This window comes from Talpa europaea, assembly GCF_964194135.1.
Source record: "Talpa europaea genome assembly, chromosome: 12".
Lineage (NCBI taxonomy): Eukaryota > Metazoa > Chordata > Mammalia > Eulipotyphla > Talpidae > Talpa > Talpa europaea.
The window spans coordinates 24,088,213-24,108,890 of record NC_140079.1 but is presented as its reverse complement, the minus strand read 5'-3'; the positions used below and the strand labels follow the sequence as shown (position 1 = coordinate 24,108,890).

General features: G+C 40.6%; 1 protein-coding gene across 1 annotated transcript; it reads right to left on the bottom strand.

Moving 5' to 3' along the window:
- Window positions 1-19,458: 19,458 nt before the first annotated feature.
- On the bottom strand, window positions 19,459-20,435 carry OR8A1 (olfactory receptor family 8 subfamily A member 1; the record flags this gene model as incomplete). The annotated part of the gene is made up of 1 exon (XM_084250714.1): window positions 19,459-20,435. Exon 1 carries the CDS (start codon window positions 20,386-20,388, stop codon window positions 19,459-19,461), a length of 930 nt encoding a protein of 309 aa, XP_084106840.1. The 5' UTR covers window positions 20,389-20,435.
- Window positions 20,436-20,678: the final 243 nt, after the last annotated feature.

Sequence of the window (20,678 nt, the reverse complement as noted above, 5' to 3'; positions counted from 1 at the left end):
GTCGACAGGAGAGGTCTACTTTGTCATGTGGGTTAGGTCCCTGGCAGGCCGGGGTTTGATCATGCTGCAGTAGCTGGCAATAGTTTGATAGTGCTGAGATTTTAACCCCTGCGCCACCAGGGAGGCTCTTCTTTGTTGCATTTCTATTTATGTACCCATGCCCTATCCACTGTCAATCCATGTTATTTTTGGGGATGCATTTCCAAGTAAACTGCAAACATCTGTATACTTCTCGATAAATATTTCGGCATGCCCATCACTAACTATAATTCAGTATTTGTTTTAAGATAAAATTTGCATACAATGGCATGCACAAAGCTTAAGTGTGCATCCACAGAATTTGACAGATGCACACACTTGTTTGTAATCCACACTTTATCAAGATCAGAACATTATTATCACTCCAGAAAATTCCATTTTATTATCAAGGGATCCTAGTTTTCTGGTGAAAATTTCTCTACTGTAATTCACCCAGTTTTTATTTTCTTGATCACTTTAACTAGAATTTGAAATTCCTTGTTGCTAATTCCAGGGTAAAATATGGAGCTACCTCTACTGTCTACTTTCTGTGTGTGGCCTTACCTATTTGTAATTTTGCATTGAATGGCAAATGTTGTGGATCAAAGAAAACAAAGAAACACAGATATGCTACATGGTGCTATCTTTTATTTAGGCTTTTAGGGTGAGGAGCTGACCAATGAATCTTATCAGGGTCTGGGCTGAGTTAGGTAGGTCTGTGCTGAAGTTTCAGGAAGATTCAGTCTACATTACTTTCTCTTATTTCTAGAGCTTGATGTTTGCAGGGTTTTGATTGTCAGCTGGGTCTTTTTTTAAAAATTATTTTTAAAATTTTATATATTTTTTACATCATTTTTCATTTTTACAAAATGTATGCATTTTCATCTTGGTTATAGTCCCCATACAATTCCCAACACCCCTTGTTTTGATCCTACTCCCTCCCCTCTCCCTCTGTAGTGTGTCTTTGGTTTATAGTTGCTTGTTGATTTTGATTTTTGCTTTATTATAATTAGTCTTTTTCCTGGTCCCTTATTTAGGTTTTCTAAATTCCTGCTATGAATGAGACCATCTGGTATTTTTCTTTTTCTTTCTGGCTTATTTCACTGAGCATGATCCCTTCCAGCTCCATCCATGTTGCTGCCAATTGCATGAGTTTATCTTTTTTTGATTGCTGAGTAATATTCCATTGTGTATATGTACCACATCTTCTTGATCCAGTCATCTATTTTTGGGCATTTGGGTTGTTTCCATAGCTTAGCTATTGTAAATAGTGCTGCTATAAACATAGGGGTGCAGGTGCCCTTTGGAATTAATGTTTCTGTGTCCTTTGGGCAAATACCTAGAAGTGGAATTGCTGGATCATATGGAAGCTCCATCTTTAGCAGGTTGAGGAATCTCCACACAGCTTTCCATAGTGGTTGGGTCTTTGTGTCTTAAGCTCTGCAAATAGAGGAGAGGTTCTATCGTGTCTTCAGTTGGGCTCTGCAGGCTGCCTGTAGTTTCACATTCTGGCAAGTATTTGTAAAGGCTGCTCAGTAAATTTGTATCAGTGAGTTTAATGCAGCCCCTTACCTCTCCCTGCGTCTTTGTTCCCTGATAGCACAGAGTGGTGGACATTTCACCTTGCATTTTAGAAGCTTTAATTCACATAATCCCCGTACTCAGTAGATGTCCTGTGGGGAAGGACTGGGCATGTGTTTGAAGTCCCTTAGATTACCAATTGTCACTCTGCCCTCATAACACCAGGAAAAGCTTTGATAATTCAGTTTTCCTAGAACAGGGGGAACTAGGCCCCAGCTGTCTTCTTGATTCCCTGAGAATGAAATTGGTGACTATTGAGTGATTTCTGCAGCAATTCTCTTCCCAGTGGGAGGCCTATGGTGACGCTAGCTATGCTCATCTACCTACCTGGGAACTCTTCCCTGGATTTTATTCACCTCACCACTTATTGCTAACATTGTCAGAAGTCAGACCACCTGGGAGTGTGTCAGAGATCAGGGTGCATTGTAGAAAGGTGCAAGGCCTGGAGTTTTATTACCTACAGCTTTTACATAGATCTAGAGAATAACATTTTTGAGTGTCATTTTTTCAGTTTGGGTGTATATTTTGCTTCAGGAAAGTAATCTCCTTTTTCATCTAGGCAGTCTCAAATATTCACCAGAATATGATCATATAAACTGGCATTATCCCAAAACCAGGGAGTGTGGTGTGGTTATAATTATACTACTTATTAGATATACTTACTGAAAAAGTCATGTCCTTATCTACAAAATGGGAAGGAAGTAAAAATATCAACTCCGAAGGTGTGTTGTGAGCACAAAATGGGATAAATGCACATGGAAATATTTTTCAAATGCTCAGTTGCTATAGAAATATGATTTGCCATTAGGCATCTGGAAACTGACCTAAGTTTCCTGCTGGACTTGGAGCTCTACGACCCAACACATCTGCTCTTCTCTCAGCTTGGGGATGTTAGTTACTAGCTAAATCAGAGGGGAGCAGTTGAGTGAGAGCATTATCGAACCATTCTTGGGAGAAGGACAATCTGCATCTGACAGGCGGTACAGGTTGGTATTAGAGCAACTTCACTAGTTGCATTTTAATGTACACAGATGTGAAGGTCAGGAGACCCTGAAGAAACTCTGTTTAGATCCCTGGATGTACCATGTCTGCCCTATGGGTACAATATAGCCAAAAAAGAAGGAAAAGAATAACAAAGATTGTACCCACAAAAAACATGCATATTATCAGTTGTGTATTTATGAAGAATTATGTCTGTGGGTATATGTATTGAGAATAATGTATGAAAAGAAGTAGGATATAGCACTTTGTGTATTTATGCCAACAACTATTGTAGGTTTGCTTTGCATATGATTGAATCCGATAATTTGGTAGTGGGGTTTATCCCTACAGTTGCAGGAAAGCCAGCATTTATGGCTCTAAATAGAGACATTGTTCCACTAAGGGAAAACTGGAGTGTATACATTGAGAATTTTGTAGCTCAATAAGTGGGGATATTTAGGCTTGGATGTCTGTTGTTTCAAGTAGAGTAAGGAAATTAAGGAAAAACACATGACATCTCTTGCCCCTTCGTGCTCAGAGGACTTCAGGAAAATTGAGGTTAGGTCAGGATTAGAAGTAGGTGGAACTAAAAATAGAATCTAACACTCTTACAGATCAAAAGAAAAATCCTTTCAGTGGGAAACCAGATTTTCCTCCTCTGTCTGCCCTTTATGCTGGGGTCCTCAGAAACTTGTTTGTCCTTGACTTCTTCTCATGTCACATTCTACCCCTGAAAACAGAATATATGGAGATATGAACAAGAGGTACATAGAAACATGTGGGGCCAGTGTTCACCTGGGAAAAATGAAACAGAGCAAGTAAGGAAACATAACTATAGCACAGCGAACACTAAGTATTAAGAAGTGAAAATTGAGAGGTCCTGGCCTCCCTGGCAGCGCAGGCGGTTGAGCGCCTCACTATGAGGCTGTTCGCAGCCTCTGTAGCACTGGTTCGATCCCGGCCCGCCGGCGAGAATCCCACATGGCGCAGCAGACCTCTCCTGTCTCACCCGCTGCTCCTCTCAGCAGTGTCTTTCAGTCAGTCTGCCTGTTCTGTTCCCCGCTCTGTCTCTGGTGAATCCTTTCACCCTCCCGCGCATCTGGCCTGTACCCCGTTCTTGTATAAATAAATCTTTAAAAAACAAACAAAAAAAAAGTTGAGAGGTCCCTGTACTAGGTGGAAAGGAGAGATGAATTGGGGGTTCAGGGAATGTAAGTGAACTAGTTTCTAATCTAATCTCATTGAAAGTAATTTCTTTGGCAGATAATGATTGAATAACAATTATGAATTAGATATTCTTCTTGGCCCTGAATCAATGAATAATGTCTGTATTGGCTGAATCAACAAATGGCATTGCAGCGTATTAGTTAGAGACCCTGCTTTTGATCTTCCCTCTGTGACCCTGAGCAAATTATTTGACCATTTGAAGCCTAGGCTTTCTTAGCTATAATCTGGGGATTATGAAGTAGCTACTAAAGAGGATTCTGAGATTTATGTTACACAGTGCCCAATAAATAGTCAGTGTTCAATAAATTTAACTCGTGTTGTTTGCTGTTGTTGTTTACATGTTCACAGACTGGTATCTGACCAAGGCACTAGTATCACCAGAAGAGCAGAGGACTAAAACTTCAGACATACTTTCTAGAAGCATGGCGCTTTACTGTTGGGGGAATGTAAGCTGACAGACATCTCTATGTCTAAGATGGTTTTCCTAAAATAAAAATAATTTAAATTTTAGCTACTTTAGTTGCCTAACTTATATAATTAATGTTATTTGCATAATTTGGTAGAATTTATGCATTCCTTTCACAAGTTTCAATCATTTAATCCTCATAATAATCTTGGGGGCAGATGGTATTTATTAGCAGACATGTATATTTTTTATTGGTGAAGAAAGTAAAGTGCAGCTAGATTAAGAGATTTGCCCAAGGTCACAGATCTAAGGTGGTGACTCGGAACTTGACCCTGAAGAGCCTTGCTACCCCGTCTGGCCCCCAGTGCAGTGGTTATGGCAATCTCCATAACATCTGCAGTGGTTATGGTAATCTCCAGATCAGCAGGTTTAGCACAGCCTGGGAACTTGTAAAGTGGATTCTTGGCCCCTTACCTCACCTATCAAAACACTGGAGGTGGGCCCAGCCATTTGAGCCTTGACTTTTCTAGGCAATTTTGAGGTACATGAACTCTTGAGGACCAATATTCTAGTCTATAACCTTTTAAATCAGCTGTGACTCAGGCATTGTGGATGCGTGTGCTTTATTCTCAATGTTTTATTACCAGCAGGGTGTGGGGAGGAAGTTACACAAGGTATCCAAGGTCACATAGCTGATAAGGGGGGACTGGGCCTGGAACTCAGGTGTTCTGGCAGCTGGTCCATCCCAGCTTCTACTTCAGCATGCTGTTTTGCTCTGATTAACTTCTGTGTAGGGCTTGCTTTATATTTAAAGCAAAATTGATTTATTGAATTTCTGGGGATAAAGAGGGATGGAGCTTATTACTGGGTTTCATAAGCATCTTCTAAAATTTCAAAAGCCACATATATGTATATGAAGAAAATGAAAAAATATAAGTAGGTAAGAAATGAGCAACTGAAAACACCATATTTCTCTGTCCAGTGATTACCAGTCTTAAGTATTTTATGTCTGTCCTCTAGATGTTGATGTATGGACAAATATGTCTTTTTAAAATGAAATGAGATCATATTATACATGCTGTTTATAACTTCTTTTCTTATGTTGCATTGTAACTTGCATTTCATTAGTTTTCTACCCTCCCCCACCTCCCCCCAACAATACCACGTTCCTTTATGTTTCAGATAGCCATGAAAAGATAGGGAAATCCATGTTGCATCATAAGTTTTGTATCTTAAATTATGGTCCCAGAAGTGGCACCATTTATTCATAACTACACTTTTAGAGTTGTGTTTATTATGCCTATTTTAAGACAAGGGATTTGAGGTTTAGAAAGAGAGGTTACACAGATTTACCACTGTCATTCAGCTGGGAAGTACCAGAGCCAGGATTTGTACTGAGCTCGGACTGATTCCAAAATTTATTCTCTCACTACTTAGCGGATCATACAATTTGTCATTCAACTAGGATAGAGCAGAGTGAAACACGATGATTCCAGGGTGAATGCAGCCAAAATGGCAGAGTAGAACTCCCCAAATCCTTCCAACCCCAAAGTAATAAATAAACTGCCAAAAAATATTTTCAAAATCAACTTTCTGAGAACTTTGGACACTAATCAAGAGCTTGTCACATCCAGGGCAACACAATGAAGGAAAAGAGCTGAATGTCAGTAAGCAAGCATGGCATCTCAGCTTGGCCTGGGTGCATCTCTTACTCCAACTTGAAGATAGCAGCCTGCTTTCCTGGTGCTAAGTACCAAGTTCTTGAGAGTACACAGCAGACCTTACTCTCTAGGAATGATGGTGTTCTGTTCTGATTTGTTGGGAGGCCTGCAAAAGACCAGCTTAGAGGGCAGACCTCTATTTCTCCTAAACTGAAACTCCCCCATTGCTGGGACATCTACACAGAGAGGAGGCCATTGGTGGAATGTGTTTCAAAGCAAATATATTAGTCATTCCCTGTTGGAGCAAAGAATAACATTTGTGGCAAACAAAAGATTTACCAAAAAGCTTGGAAAGAAAGATGAGGAGATGAGATGCTTTGGGAAATAAAGGCTTTGCTAGGCACCACATTTTCCTGGGAACCATGAAGGCCACTCACATGCTCCGGGCTGCACACAGGCTCACAGGAAACCTGAGAAGCCTGAACTCACACCTCTAGCTGACCCTCAAGCAGTATTATTTATAATAGCCCCAAAGTGGGAACAACAAAAATGTCTAACTGATGCATGGAAAAATAAAATATAGTATGTACATAGAGCGGAATATTATTCAGTCATAAAAAGGAATGATATACTGATATGTGCTGCACCATGAAAATGAACTTTGAAAACATTCTACTAAGTAGAAGAAGCCAGACACAAAAGGCTATCTGCTGGATGATTCCATTTATATGAAATGAGCACAATAGGCAAATCACTAGAGACAGAAAGTAGATTAATGGTTGTTGGCATGGTGCTAGGGCTAAGAGGGAATAAGGAGTGACTGCTTAATGGGTATGGGGTTTCTTTTTGAGGATTAGTGCTGATGGCTGCATAGCTTTGTGGTGTACTACATGCTACAGTATGTATACTTTACATGCTCAAAATGGTGATTTTTATGTTTTGTGAATTTTTTCTCAAGAAAATGTAAACATTAAATAAATTTAAAAAGGGAGTGCTCTGTAGCTTTGAAATGCATTTGAGATGAAGCCTCCATGGTGACAGTAACAACATGAAATAACATCAGCTCAGAGCAACTTTCCCTGATGTTGCATCACCGAGACAAGAACCCTCAAAGGTTTTCAGAGAAAAGTCAACTTTTAATGAACCTCTAAGGTCTTATTTATTCTCAAGTCCCAAGGAGGGCCTGCCTAATGGGGCCTATTTGAAGTTTGTGATAATGAATTGTTTTTCTCTATTTTAAATTTTGTGCAGTGGGATTGAGGACAGGGATTGGGATTTATTAATGATACTGAAGGATAGCAAAGGCACCATCACTGCTGAGCCTTCCTTGAATATGGGTCATGGAGAAGGATAAGTAATCCATGATAATTGTGTACATAAACAGAAAGAGGCCTTGAGGAAGATGGGTGGGTTTTGGTTTCTATGATTTCATATCTCCAAGGGGACGCTGACCCTTAACTCTGACCAAAATTATATCCAGCCCACTCATTTGAATTTCCCCAAATTAAGATTTATTGCTTTGGTTGAAAACTTTGCCCTCATTAAAATAAAAGCATCCCAAATAAAAACGTGGAGCACGAGTAATCACCTACAGCTTTATTAGTCCTTGAGGGAGTGAGTTTAACAGATTCCTTCTTGAAGTCAATTACACAATGAACGGAATTTAGAGCAGCCAGAGCTGGTGTTTGCAGAACAGAAGTGGGTGTACATATCATTATCTCACTTGTGATTTCTTAAAATGCTCAAAAAGGTCTTTTGCTCTTCTAAACTCTCACTATCCAAAATTTTCTCCCTTAGAACCAGTGCATTGGGTCTAAGTTTGGTTACTGATGCAAGATACAAACATATTGTCTGGGAGGGATGTTTCATTGAGTCCCGTTTATCCAACAGGACATCACGGTGTCTTGATATTCCTGAGCACAACTCTGGTCATGTCTTTTAAAGTGTTTGTATGACTTTCACCTTCACCATGAGCTCTCACCTCATCAGCCTACTTAAAGTTGCCCCCTAAGGCCTTGCCTTTCCTACCATCTTCCTTGTTTTAACTTTTGGTCTTTATTTTTTTCTTTATGATCATTTGAATGGAGTTATTAAATTATACATGAGTTTCAATTTTTTTTTTTTTAAAAGAAGGTAAACCAAGAGAGAGAAAAGAATCTATCTCCCATGGGGCTGGCATAAGGGATCTCCAGCAGAAATGCATAGAGCAGAAGTCCAGCCAGTGATGGAAGCTCCTCAACATGCCGTTTGCTTTGTTCTTCTTCCCTCCCTCTCACCTCCTCCCTCTCCCCTTGCTTCTCTTTTCACATTCTCACTGCTTCAAACTCAGGCATATTGTTAATTATTTTGTGCACAAGCTTGAATGGGGCAACAAAGCACTTAGCTAGAATGCGCATCCTCATATGAACCTTAAAGTCAATCCATTTCTCTGTTTTTTGGTACGACTTATTAAGTCTTCTAGGGTCTGGAATCCCAATGGAATGCTGGAGACCATCATGCATTCTCTCATGCCCCAGTGTCTTCTGCTGTTCCTTTCTATTTTATCATATATATTTTTTCCCTTTCCTTTTTCCGCTGGCATTTTTCACTTTTTTTTAAATTTTACTTTTTATTTTATGTAATTTTACATTCTTTTTCATTTTTGCACAATATTTGCATTTTCATTTTGGTTATATTTCCCCATACAATTCCCACCCCCCTTGTTTTGATCCTACTCCCTCCTCCCCCCTGTAGTCTATCTCTGGTTTATAGTTGCTTGTTGATTTTGATTTTTTCTTTATTATAATTAGTCTTTTTCCTGCTCCCTTATTTAGGTTTTCTAAATTTCTGCTATGAGTGAGACCATCTGGTATTTTTCTTATTCCTTCTGGCTTATTTCGCTGAGCATGACCCCTTCCAGCTCCATCCTGCACCCCGATGCTTATAGCAGCACTATTTACAATAGCTAAGCTATGGAAACAACTCAAATGCCCAAAAATAGATGACTCAAATGCCCAAAAATAGATGATTGTGTATATATACACAATGGAATATTACTCAGCAATCAAAAAAGATAAACTCATGCAATTTTTAGCATTTTTCACTTTTTAACCTCATATTCTAAGTCATAGTTCTTGCCTTGCTTTATTTTTAAGGTATTAAAAATTGAGAAATTATCTTTTCTATTTACCCATACATCTACAAGCTGGTATCTTTTTCTGTCTGCAGAACTTCCTTTAACATTTCTTATCATGTAGTCAGTTGATTACAGATTCTCTAAACTTTTGTTTATATAAATAAACTTTTATTTTTACCATCAATTTTGAAAGCTATTTCCATTGATATTAGAATTCTAGATTAATATTTTTTCTTTGTGTACTTTAAAGATGTTGTTTCATTAGCTTCTTGCTTGCATACTTCCTGATGAGAAGTCTGTAGTTATTCTTTGTCCCTTCTGGCTGACTTTTAAATATTTTCCTTGTGAGAGATATTCATTGATTTGATTATGATGTACCTTTGTGGGTGTTATGTTCATTCTTCTTGTAGATTCATTGACGTTCTTGAATGTGGGTATATTCATCAAATTTAGAAACATTTCTAATTTTTTTAAAAGCCATTTTTCTTTTCTCTCTGCGGGGATTCAAATCACACTGTGTTAGGCTGCTTGATATTTTTCCATAGGTTGCTGAAGGTCTGTTCGTTTTTATGTTAGTCTTTTTTTTCTGTTTCAGTTTGGGTAGTTTATTGCTACACCTTTAAGTGTATTATTATTTTCTTCTGTAGTGTCTAACCAGATGTTAATATGATCAAGTGATTTTTTTTCCTGTTCATATATATATATATGTATATATGTACATTTTTGAGTATCTAAGTGTTTCATTTTTTGATTATCTTCCATTTATTTTAATATCATGTTCATTTTTTCCTTTACATTATTGAACCTATTGAGTATACTTATGATAGCTAATTCTACAGTTCTTACCTGCTGATTCCATCATCTCTGTGATTTTGGGGATATTTCTGTTGAGTTATTTTCTTTTGGTAGGTAGCTTTGTCAAAGAAGGTTTCTCTTTTCTTTCTTTTTTTAAAAATCTCTCCTAATGGAATTTAACTGTACTTGGATTTGGTATTGAAGAAAATTTCAAGTAGATCTCTACTATGAGGGGTTAAGACCTCAAGGAATTTCAAGCAGACCTCCTCTATTTATGGAGTTCTTTGCATAGCTTCCTCTGCTCCATGAGTCTGGCTTCTTGGTCTCAGTGAATGCCTGTGTCAGTTTCCTCAGTTACATTGAGATTGCCAAGCTCTATTGTTCCCCTTCCCCTGCATTCTCATTGGAAGTTGCCTTTAGGAAGAAAGTCAGGGTGTTCATATTTGTCTTTAATTTTCCCCCTAGAATTAGATTTTTCTGCTGCCTTTTGTCAATGTCGCAAATACAGTTTTCATACGTTATGTCTGTTTTTCTAGTTTTTCAAGGCATAAGGAAAGTCTAAACAAGTTATTCCCTTAGGGCTGGAACAGCAAATTTCAACCTTTCTTCAAGCGTATTTTTTTGTGCATTTTAATATGCATTTCTCACATGAGAAAGGTTGGGCATCTTTTCCTAGGTTTAAGAACTATTAAGGTTTCCATTTTCTCTACAATCTTTGTTCATATCTTTTACACCCTTTTCTCTGGAACTGTAGTTTTTTACTTTCAATTTTTAGAAGCCCTTTAAAAGCTTTAGTTTTTTTTTTTTTTTGTCTGAGGTATAAATATATACATTCAGATGCATTTGAAATTCATACAGTTTATGGTATCTAGATATGGATATAATTTCATTTTTCATATTGTTAATCTTTTCTCTGGTGATTTGAGAGGATATCTTCACCAAATATTAAATTTCTGCTTGTTCCCATGTTTAGATGTGTTTTATAGTCTATTCCTGTGGTCTACCATTGTACTTGTGTGCTAACACCACCCTGTTTTAGTTATACTGGCGTTGTCATGTTTTCATATCTGTTATAATTAGCTGCTACACTTTGTGTGTCTCCCCCCTCCCATGGATTTCCATGCTATTCAGTCTTGTTTATTCTATCAGAGCACTTTACCATCAATTTGTATTTCTCCAGAAAAAAAAAAAAACCCTCCTGCTACATTTAGATCATCTTAAATTTATAAAAAACTTAGAACTGATATATTTTCATTGAGTCTTCCAATTTAAGAACGTGGACTGTCTGCCTATTCGTTAGATCTCTTTTGTATCACTTAAGTGTGTATTTATCATTAATCACATAGATCTTATCAAATTCTTGTTTGATTCTTGCCTAGGAATTTTATTTTACTTTTCTGTTGCAATGAGATCTTTTGTCACATGTTCTAGAAGGGTTTTGTTGGTATATGAAGAATATTGATTTTAGTATATTTTCATTAGTTCTTTGGAAGTTTCTAGATCTATAATAACACCATAATAATATATAGATAGTTTTGCCTGTCCCTTTCTGATGCTTCTGCCTCTAATTTTTTTCTCTTGCCTAATTACAGCCCCACCCCTTCATACAGTATTGGGAGACACAATTCACCCCATAGCAGGACAACTATATTTACATTAAGAATATTTTTCATATCATCTTAAGAATTGTGTATTCATTTATATTTCATTTAAATTTAACAATAATGTATAGGTATTGAATTTGGTTAAAACCTTTTCATGTGCTCTTGGTTCTGTTTCTCCTCACATTTCCATTGTATTATACCTTCAGTATACTCTTTTCCACCAACTTCTTTCTTCAGGGTACAAACATAAGCGTACCTTCATTACTCTAAAAATATTCTCTCATGCCCTTTTTCTTTTTTTAAAATTAAAACAGGGATGTATATTTATGCCTTCTCTTCCTGTCTACATTCAAGGACTGGTATTCATTTTTAAATGTTATCACATTCCTTGCCCATGTTTTCCTCCTATACAGTGTCACAGAGCAACTCTTAAACATATGTATAAATCAAAATCTGGGTTTTCTGTGTGTTTAGAATGTGGGGTCTAATTGTCAATCTTCCTGGGGCTGAAGAGGGACCCTGAGCTCATTCTTTGATATTCGTCCTTGATAATTTAGGCATGTTGCCGCCAGGTGGCAGTAGCGGAAGGAGTCTTCCTGTTTGAGTAGACATTGAGGACATTTAGTCTTTGTTGCTTTTTGAATAGCATCTTCTACTTCTTTTTAAGGGAAATACATAAATAAATAAAATGTATGCATATGAATGCTGCATCAATTTTGTAATCATGGGCATTAACTATGTAGTTCCCAGCCTCAACCTCTTTATCTCATGTTTTCATTAACTTTATCATCCTAGGTGTCATCTTTGGTATATATATTTTGAAAAAAATTGTATATGCACATACACACTTGTACATACAGACTGCATATATATATGTATGTGTACACTATATATGTAGGGGCAGAGAGAGAGGTAGATGTGTTTCAAGAAATCGTCTCAGATGATCATGGGCCTGTGACTGGCAAGTCCAAAATTTGTAGGTCTGGCTGACATCTTGGAATTTCAGGTAAGAGTTGATGTTCAAATTCTACAAAAGACAACCATAGCAACATCCAGACTAGAATTTTACGAAACCACTGGACACCGCAGCTTAGCCAAGCTGACCTGAAAATTAACTGCCATAGTCCACTCTTTGTTAATTTGGCATCCACACACATATCCTTGAACAATACTTAATTTTCAAATAAAGACAACAACAACTCCATACTCCCTCCGACTTAGGAAGCCAAACTGACACGTAGAATTAACCACCACGCCACTTTCCCCAAAGATCTCCTGTTTCCCCTTCCTATGCCCTAAGTGGTTTAGCCATTGGGTCACCTGCCTTTTCTAAATATACCTGCGTTTTCTGTGTTCCCATGTCTTTTTTTTAAATGTTGTTTTCTTTACCCATAAACCCCTCCCCCAGCCTCTGCTGGTCTCCTATTTATCATTCAGGATTCAGAGCAATGTGCTGTTAGCACATGTGAAACCTGATCATGTATTTCCATAGCAATGCTGTTCAAAAATAGAACACAGTTTCTGGGTGAAGAGTGAGTGTAAAATAAATGAAGGTATGGCCAATGAGCTGTCATTAAGCTATACCACATAACATAAGCTACAATAATTACAAACATAAAAAAAAATTGGCAATGAATTAATCCTTGTATTGGTGACAAAGGCCCCTCAATAGAATGACAGCATGTGCACAAACATCTGGTGTCACATGAAAGATGGACCTCTGCTGTAACAAAGATGTCTACACCAGAAGTGCTAAGTATGCTACATGTCAAATATTTATATGACAGTAATAATGTCATTAGCTTTGTTTGATTTAGGAAATAACTGGGGGGACATTTTCCTGTGAACTTGGAGCAATACACACATAGATGTCTACACTGCAAGCCAATGTCGACTGCAAGCAGTAGCTCTCGTAAGCCAGATAGCCTACAGACTTCCCGTTTTTCTTTCCTAAGGATGTTACTCTAGAAGATTAATAATCTCTGGAGTCTGATCTGTTTGTGTATTTTTTCCCTCAACACACCCTGGCAGAGAGAAACAAGTATAAATACTTGAGTATTGTGTGGAAGCAGGAGGGGAGAGCTGCCTTCAGCTGCTAACAGGAAGGTGGTGGCGGGGCTTATTACCAATCACAAGGGTGTGAAGTGGCTGCTCCCCAGTGTGGGGTGTGCTCCTGCTAACTCCCTTCCCTCGGGTGCTCCATCTGGCTAGCTTCTATTAAAGCCAGAGACAGATCTTAGCTGTGAAAAGAATCTGACTCTGGTTAACTTCAGCAGGAAAGAAATTCACTGGAAAGAGCTAGGGTAATTCATAGCATTATAGAGAAGGCGAGGGAGCCATGTTTGGACAATAATTCAGACCCAGGAAGAAGTCAGGTGGCTAGAATGACTGCTAAGGCCACGGTTAGCACTGTCCTGCTTCAGGTAGCACTGGCCATGGCCATGGACTTCAGGTGATATCACTATGAAACACGGCAGATTGTAAGAAGTTGTGGTGTTTGTCACTCTAGTATGGACTTAAAATTTTGTTTCTTCTTTGTACCACTTGCTCCAGAAGTCAAGCCCTAAGTGGGAGAATCTGATTGGCTGAGAGTCGTCTGTACCTTTCAGAGACCCAGGGGCGAGTGTCTGGCCTTACTGGCTACTAGGTATGAAGACTCTCAGTAGGACTCAGATGAGGGAAGTTTCTCCAGGTAGGAGAGAGGGTTCTGATGCAGGGGCAACAAACCTTGACCTTTCCTCCTTATCCCTCAGGTATCTCAATGCACATTCTCCATCCCTGACCTGGGGAACTCAGTCCTGTTTCTCCCACTTAAGGCTCCATACAACCCTGGCCTTTCCTGTGGAGCACTTTCCACACTTCTGATTCATTGCAAATCATGACTTCTAGGATCTCTTTGTGGGCAGTTTGGCATGGGGTGTACAAGGTGCAGAGATCTGACTTCTAGCTCCATGCCCATGTGAGTACAGACTATGGTAGGAATTCTAGGAGAGAATTCCTTTCTTCCCCTGCTCCAGCCTGTGGGTGTCAGGGTTAAGAGCTGCAACCTCCGCGTCTCCCTGTGCAGAGAAAGGTTGTTCTTGTTCCTTCACTCAGGTCTCTCCTTCTTTGAGCAGGTTTTGTAGGGTCGTGGGAGGTGACGAGGCCTTGAATCCCACCTTCCATCCTGCCTGGGCTCTGTCTCTTGCTCTTGTTTGTGAAACCCTGACTTCTGGCCTCAAAGGACTGGCGGTATAGACCCCTCCCCTCTTTTCTGGGTCTACACTGGCTCCAGCTTCATTTATAGTTACATTCTTGCTTTCTTCAAATTTTGTTTTACCCTCACAGCAAGCCCCCTTGCTTTCCTCCAAACCATACCTTGTAATAAAAGGTTTTTTTTTTTTAATTATCTAGTACTTTTATGAGTATCTAGTGAGGTAGTTTTTTTTAAATCTGATCATATAGTCAGAAAGGACAGTTTCCATGAATATTTTCAATGGATGCTTTAATACTTTAATTATTTTAAAAACAAAAATATTACGTTTTAATGTCTTTCTTGACCATGGTGTGCACTTGACAAATTTTCGTAGGGGAGCAAACAAGAAGGGCGGGAAAGCCATTTTTCCTAATTAAACCCCCCTTCAAATTTTGGACTGGATCTGACTCTCAGGGTGGGGAGAGGTAATTGGATCAAGTCCCCAGACTCTGTCCTAGAGATTTCCCTTCCTTTCCCTTCTCTCTTGTCTACCCACTGCCTGCAGGCCAAGGAGGGCTTCTGCTTCCTTCAACACTGGGCAGCTGCCCATCACCTTGCTGCCCTGTAGTGCATCTTCAAGCGACACCAGAAGGTTTCAGCATGACTGTCCCAAAGGCAAGGGGAAGGCAGAAGGGAAATAGTGTGGAGCGTGTCTACAGAAGACGTCCTACAAGATGTTGCTTGGTCATTGCCAGTTATGGAGTCCCAATGGGGGTTTCCACACCCCAGTGCCTGTGATATAGGCCCCTCATTCCCTTCACTGTCCAGGATCACATTTGCACTTGTGACTGTGAGAAAGTAAAGCCGGACCCTGCCTCTTATTCTAGCCACCTGCCTCTTCTGACAGTGTTGGCTTTCTGTTTGAGGACTCATTTATCCTTAGCTGGCTGGTGCTGGCAACCCCTTTACTCTCAGAATTACCCAGCAGGGGCCTCTTTATTTTTGCAGTCATGAAAGCATCAGAGTTTGTGCCTAGGCCAGCCTGACCACAAAGCCCACAGAGTTTACACTGCTGCTGCAGCATTTTTGGAGATTGCACTTCTGGAACACCAACATGATAATTCTCACCTTGAACCCAGGTAGAGTCATCCATGAAGTTCAGTCCTAACTATAATGTCAGGACACGGTGCCTTGAGATAAGCCTGACCTTTTGAGATACGCTAAAGATGTGCTTATAGGTCTGCTTTTTACTAACCCCTGAACTTGCCCTAACTATTTTAGTTTGTTAACCTCAGTTTACTTCTCTGTAAAATGGAAATATTACCCACTTCTTGTGTAGTTGGAGCAACACACACAGTTGTGGCAGTCTGTTGAGAAGATTGTGTCCTAAATTCTGACACCCTGCTGCTCTTTCCATTGCAGGCTCTTGGAATATTGGCAGCCAGTCTCATGACCACATTCCTTATGCTCCTTAAATTAGAAGATTGGAAGACTTCCTGATGAATCTGACAAGTCTAAAATAATTATACATGCTGGGAAAGGGACTTACATGGACAGTCTTTCTCTAAGGCAGTGCTCCTCAACGTCTTGGCACCCCACTATTAGCATCAGCATCACCTGGGAACTTATTAGAAATGATCTCCATCCTTGTCCCAGACCTAGTGATTTTAGGGGTCTGGGGGACAGCCAGCACTTTGTTCTCACAGGCCTCCTCGGTCATTCTAATACAGGCTGAAGTTTAAGAGCCACTCTGTCCACTGTGTAGTTGACACAGGTCTTGATTGAAACTATTATAGACCCAGTCTCCCTCTGCCACTTGAAATTTTAAACACAGCTTTTTAAAAATGAGGTTACCTTGGTTTACACTGTTGTTTGTGTTTTAGAGGTGTAAGATGTCCCCCACTCAGCTTTAAGCACAATTTTAATATTTGAAATGACTAAAACATTAAAGTAGCTTCTTCCAAACTTTTTTCTTGTGATTGGAAAATTGTGGAGATGTTTTCCAAAATCTGATTTGTTGGTTCCTAAGCACACATTTTGTCTGCTTATTACTGCCAACCCAGTCTGAAGTTATGAAATTTGGTCAAAGTACTGTTCACCCTCAGAGCTGTCTTACTCCTGTAGTGCCAGGAAGGGACAGAGATGGTTTTCGATGATCTGAGCCCACCGGGGTGAAGGAGAGTCCCGGAGACCTCGGTGCCTTTCTCAGGCTTTTATTGAGCTTTTACATATAGTGCAGCAACCGGGTACACGGCAAGCAGGGGTGTGTGTGTGTGTGTTTTTTTTGGGGGGGCCAGGAGGCCAGCAGGCTTTCCAGCCCCCTCAAATCTTCACTCTTTACTGGGATCTCTGGCCTCTCTCTCCTGTTCTCTCTCCTGCCTCTGCTTCTCTTGGTGAATATAAGGATACTGCAGCCATAAACAACACAGCTGAAAATAACAATATAACTAATGCAGGTGCCCACATCAGGCTTGCAATCCTAATGGCCAGAGGGCAGAAAAGCCTGAAAATCATTTACCCTACACTCCACATCCCAGGCTAACAGAGGAAGAGGCAGAGTGCAGAGGCCGCCCATCCTGGCCTGGCCTAGGCTGGGTCAGCAGCAGGTGGAAGCCACAGTATGAACCAACTCCCACTGGGCCCAGGGCTTCCTGTGCTCTACAGCTGAGTGCCCTAGCAACAGCATTCTGCTCAGCATGGGGGTTGGGGAAGCGGGGCAGAGGGGAACATACACAGCAGGAGGGATCCCAGGGTGGGCAGGGCGGGGTCACAGCCCTGTCATGCAGCCGGCTTTGAGTAGTTATCAAAGCTAGGGACAGGAGGAGCTTTTTTCAATAACTTCCCAGTCCCCTGGTAATTAGAGGGGAGCTGGGCTGGAGGAGGATCCAACGTCAGCTGGTACTGGTGCACAGCAGTTTATTCTGAGCTGCCTTTAAGTCGGTGGAGCCCCAGTGCTTTGCGCTTAAACTCTTACAAATGAAGAATTTTCGACATGGTAATGGGGAAAGGGAGGTCAGTAGACTAGGCCCTCTGTAATGGCTGGGGGATAGGAGTGGAATTTGCTTAAATGTATTGAAGGCTCTCATTTTGTGGTTTGGAATGAAAATGTTTTCGCAAGACTGTCTGGGAGCACGATACCTGCATTTTATTCTTTTTCACAAAGAAGCCTTTAGCTCTGGACTGGGGCTGCATCTCAAGGTATTGTGTATTGGATGTTCAAGGCCACCCCTTCTGGGCCCCAACCCTGGACTCTTTCCCAGGTGTTTCCACTACAGGAAACAGGGCTGACAATTTGCATTTGTAAAATGTTTCTTTTTTTTAAAGATTGATTTTATTTATGCTTACAAAAGCTGGAGTGTAGGTGAGTGGGCAACACAGGAGAGGTCTGCTACACCATGCAGGTTAGCTCCCTGGCTAGGGATCGAACTCGTGCTGCAGTGGATGCTGATAGCTTCATAGTGCTGAGACTGACCCCTTGCACCACCAGGGAGGCCCAATTTGTAACAAGTTCCTAGTGACGCTTACCCTAGTTTCCTTTCTCCCCTGCGTCGTGAGTGTGAGCGGCACCCTTGATGGTGGAGTCACTCTATTGTGGTCACTTCAGGGGTTTGGAAACCCCTTTTGCTTCTCCAGTCATTAGAAAAAACATAAAAAAGATAATCCCTTGCACTAAGTCCCTTTCTGTGTGAGAACACTAGAGTTATTTCTGTTTCTCATAATCAACCACTGCCTGGTGCAGTAGTACACCAAAATAGCTATCTATATATGACAGGAGGACACATTCTAATCCTTTGCTCTATATCAGGCGACTGGTCTAAATTATGTATTCTTGAGATTGTGAGCAAGCGGTGTGGGGGAATATTTGTCCTCTGGCCCCTGGATTTACTGAACAAGGCTGGCAGTACACCATCAGTTATTTAAGCAGGACAAGAGATATTTTTAAAAATTTTTTTACAACATTGTTCATTTTTAAACAATATTTGCCTCGCCCCACCCCCTTAGGTGTAGTCCCCATAGAGTTTCCTTCCCTAAAGCACCCATGCACCATCACCTCAGTCCCCTGTGCTCCTCCCTCCCTCCCTCTGATCCCTCTCCCTCCTCCTCCCCTGCAGGATGTCTCTGGTTTATAATTGTCTGTTTTTGCTTTGTTGTGTTTTGTACTGTTACTATTTTTTTACACTGATGTCTTATTTGGTTCCCCCAAACCATCCAATATTTTTCTTTTTCCTTCTGGATTATTTCACTGAGCATAATTCCTTCTAGCTCCATCCACATTGCTGTGAATGGCATGAGTTTATCTTTTTTGATTGCTGAGTAATATTCCACTGTGTATATATACCACATCTTAGCAGGACATGAGATTTTGCAGTGATATGTACACTAGGGCCATCACCTATCCTGTTGTGTCTGGGACGGAGGGGTTTCCCAGGCTGTGGGTTTTTCAATGTTAAACTTGGGATGGTGCCAGCAACAGGGTTGAGCTGGGTCCTCTAGTGTCACCTTTCCTTAGGCACCTTGAAGAAGTGCAAAAAGATGGGGTTGAGTAATACTTTTTTTTTTGAATAATACTTTCTATATAGAAAATAATTATGCAATGAGCGACTCTCAAATCAGTGTTGAAAGTTTAGAATTATGTAAATTATAATTAAGCTAGTAAATGTTTACCAAAGAGGACAGAGAAAATGAATCCCAAATGAAAGGAAGCATGGATTTGAAATCAGTTGGTTTCTACCAGAAATTAGAGGAGAGAAAGGGAGGGAAGCAAGAGGAAAGCAGGAGGCATTCATCCAAACATATGGTTGATGGTTTCCCATCATGGATGGGTAAGCATGCAGAGAGCTTCCCTCTGGTAGTTGTACAACTTCTAAAACTGAGAAAGGACATGAATATTTGCATCAAAACACTTTTCTCCTTAGTGTTTTCTGCACGGCAGCCTTTACTTCCTTGTTCCTCAAGCTGTAGATTATGGGGTTCAGCATGGGGATCACTGTGGTGTAGAACACGGATGCCATGTTCTCTTGGGCCAGGGAACTGGCCGTGGAGGGTTTCAAGTACATGAATGCAGTTGATCCGTAGAACATTCCCACTGCTGCAAGGTGGGAGCTGCAGGTGCTGAAGGCTTTCGACCTTCCCTCTGTGGTGCTAATGCGGAGGATGCTGGCGAGGATGAAGGCGTAGGAAACAAGGACTGTTAAGCCGGTGACTATGATGTTGAATCCAGCCAGAAAGAAGACTGTTAACTCGATATCATAGGTGCTGGAGCAGGAGAGCTTCATGAGGGGGAGGATGTCACAGAAGTAATGACTGATGAGGGGCTTACAGTAGGACAACTTTAACATGAGGCCAGTTTCTATTGTTGAGCCAATGAGTCCCATGGCATAGACCCCAGCCACCAGCAGGGAGCAGACCTGATGAGACATGATGATGTTGTAGAGCAAAGGGCTGCAGATGGCAACATAGCGGTCATAGGCCATCACCGTCAGCATGTAACACTCAGCAATGACAAACACAAGGAAGAAATAGAGCTGGGACATGCACCCTGCATAGGAGATAATGTTCTTCTGTGACACAAAGTTCACCAGCATTTTCGGGGTAATGACAGAGGAGTAGCAGAGATCCACAAGTGACAAATTGCAAAGGAAGTAGTACATGGGGGTGTGGAGTTGTGAGTTCAGACAAATCAGAGTGAACATGCCCAGGTTCCCTATCATGGTGACTGAGTAGATGCCCAGGAAGAGGAAGAAGAGGGGTTGCTGGAGCTCTGGTCGATTTGTCAATCCCCCAAGTATGAACTCTGTCACTGTAGAGTAATTTTCTGCAGCCATTCTCCACTGGGTGGGAGCCCTGTGAGGATGGGAGAGAAGAACCCCATAAAAGACTGGATCTTGCAGTCAAAAAATGGGCAGAAGAGCTAAAAAGAAACTTCTCTGAAGAGGAAATGCAAATGGCCAACAGGCATATGAAAAAATGTTCAACATCACTTGTAATCAGGGAAATGCAAATCAAAACTACCATGAGATACCATCTTACACCAGTGAGAATGGCACACATTAAAAAAACTAGCAACAACAAATGTTGGCGAGGGTGTGGGGAAAAAGGAACTCTCCTGCACTGC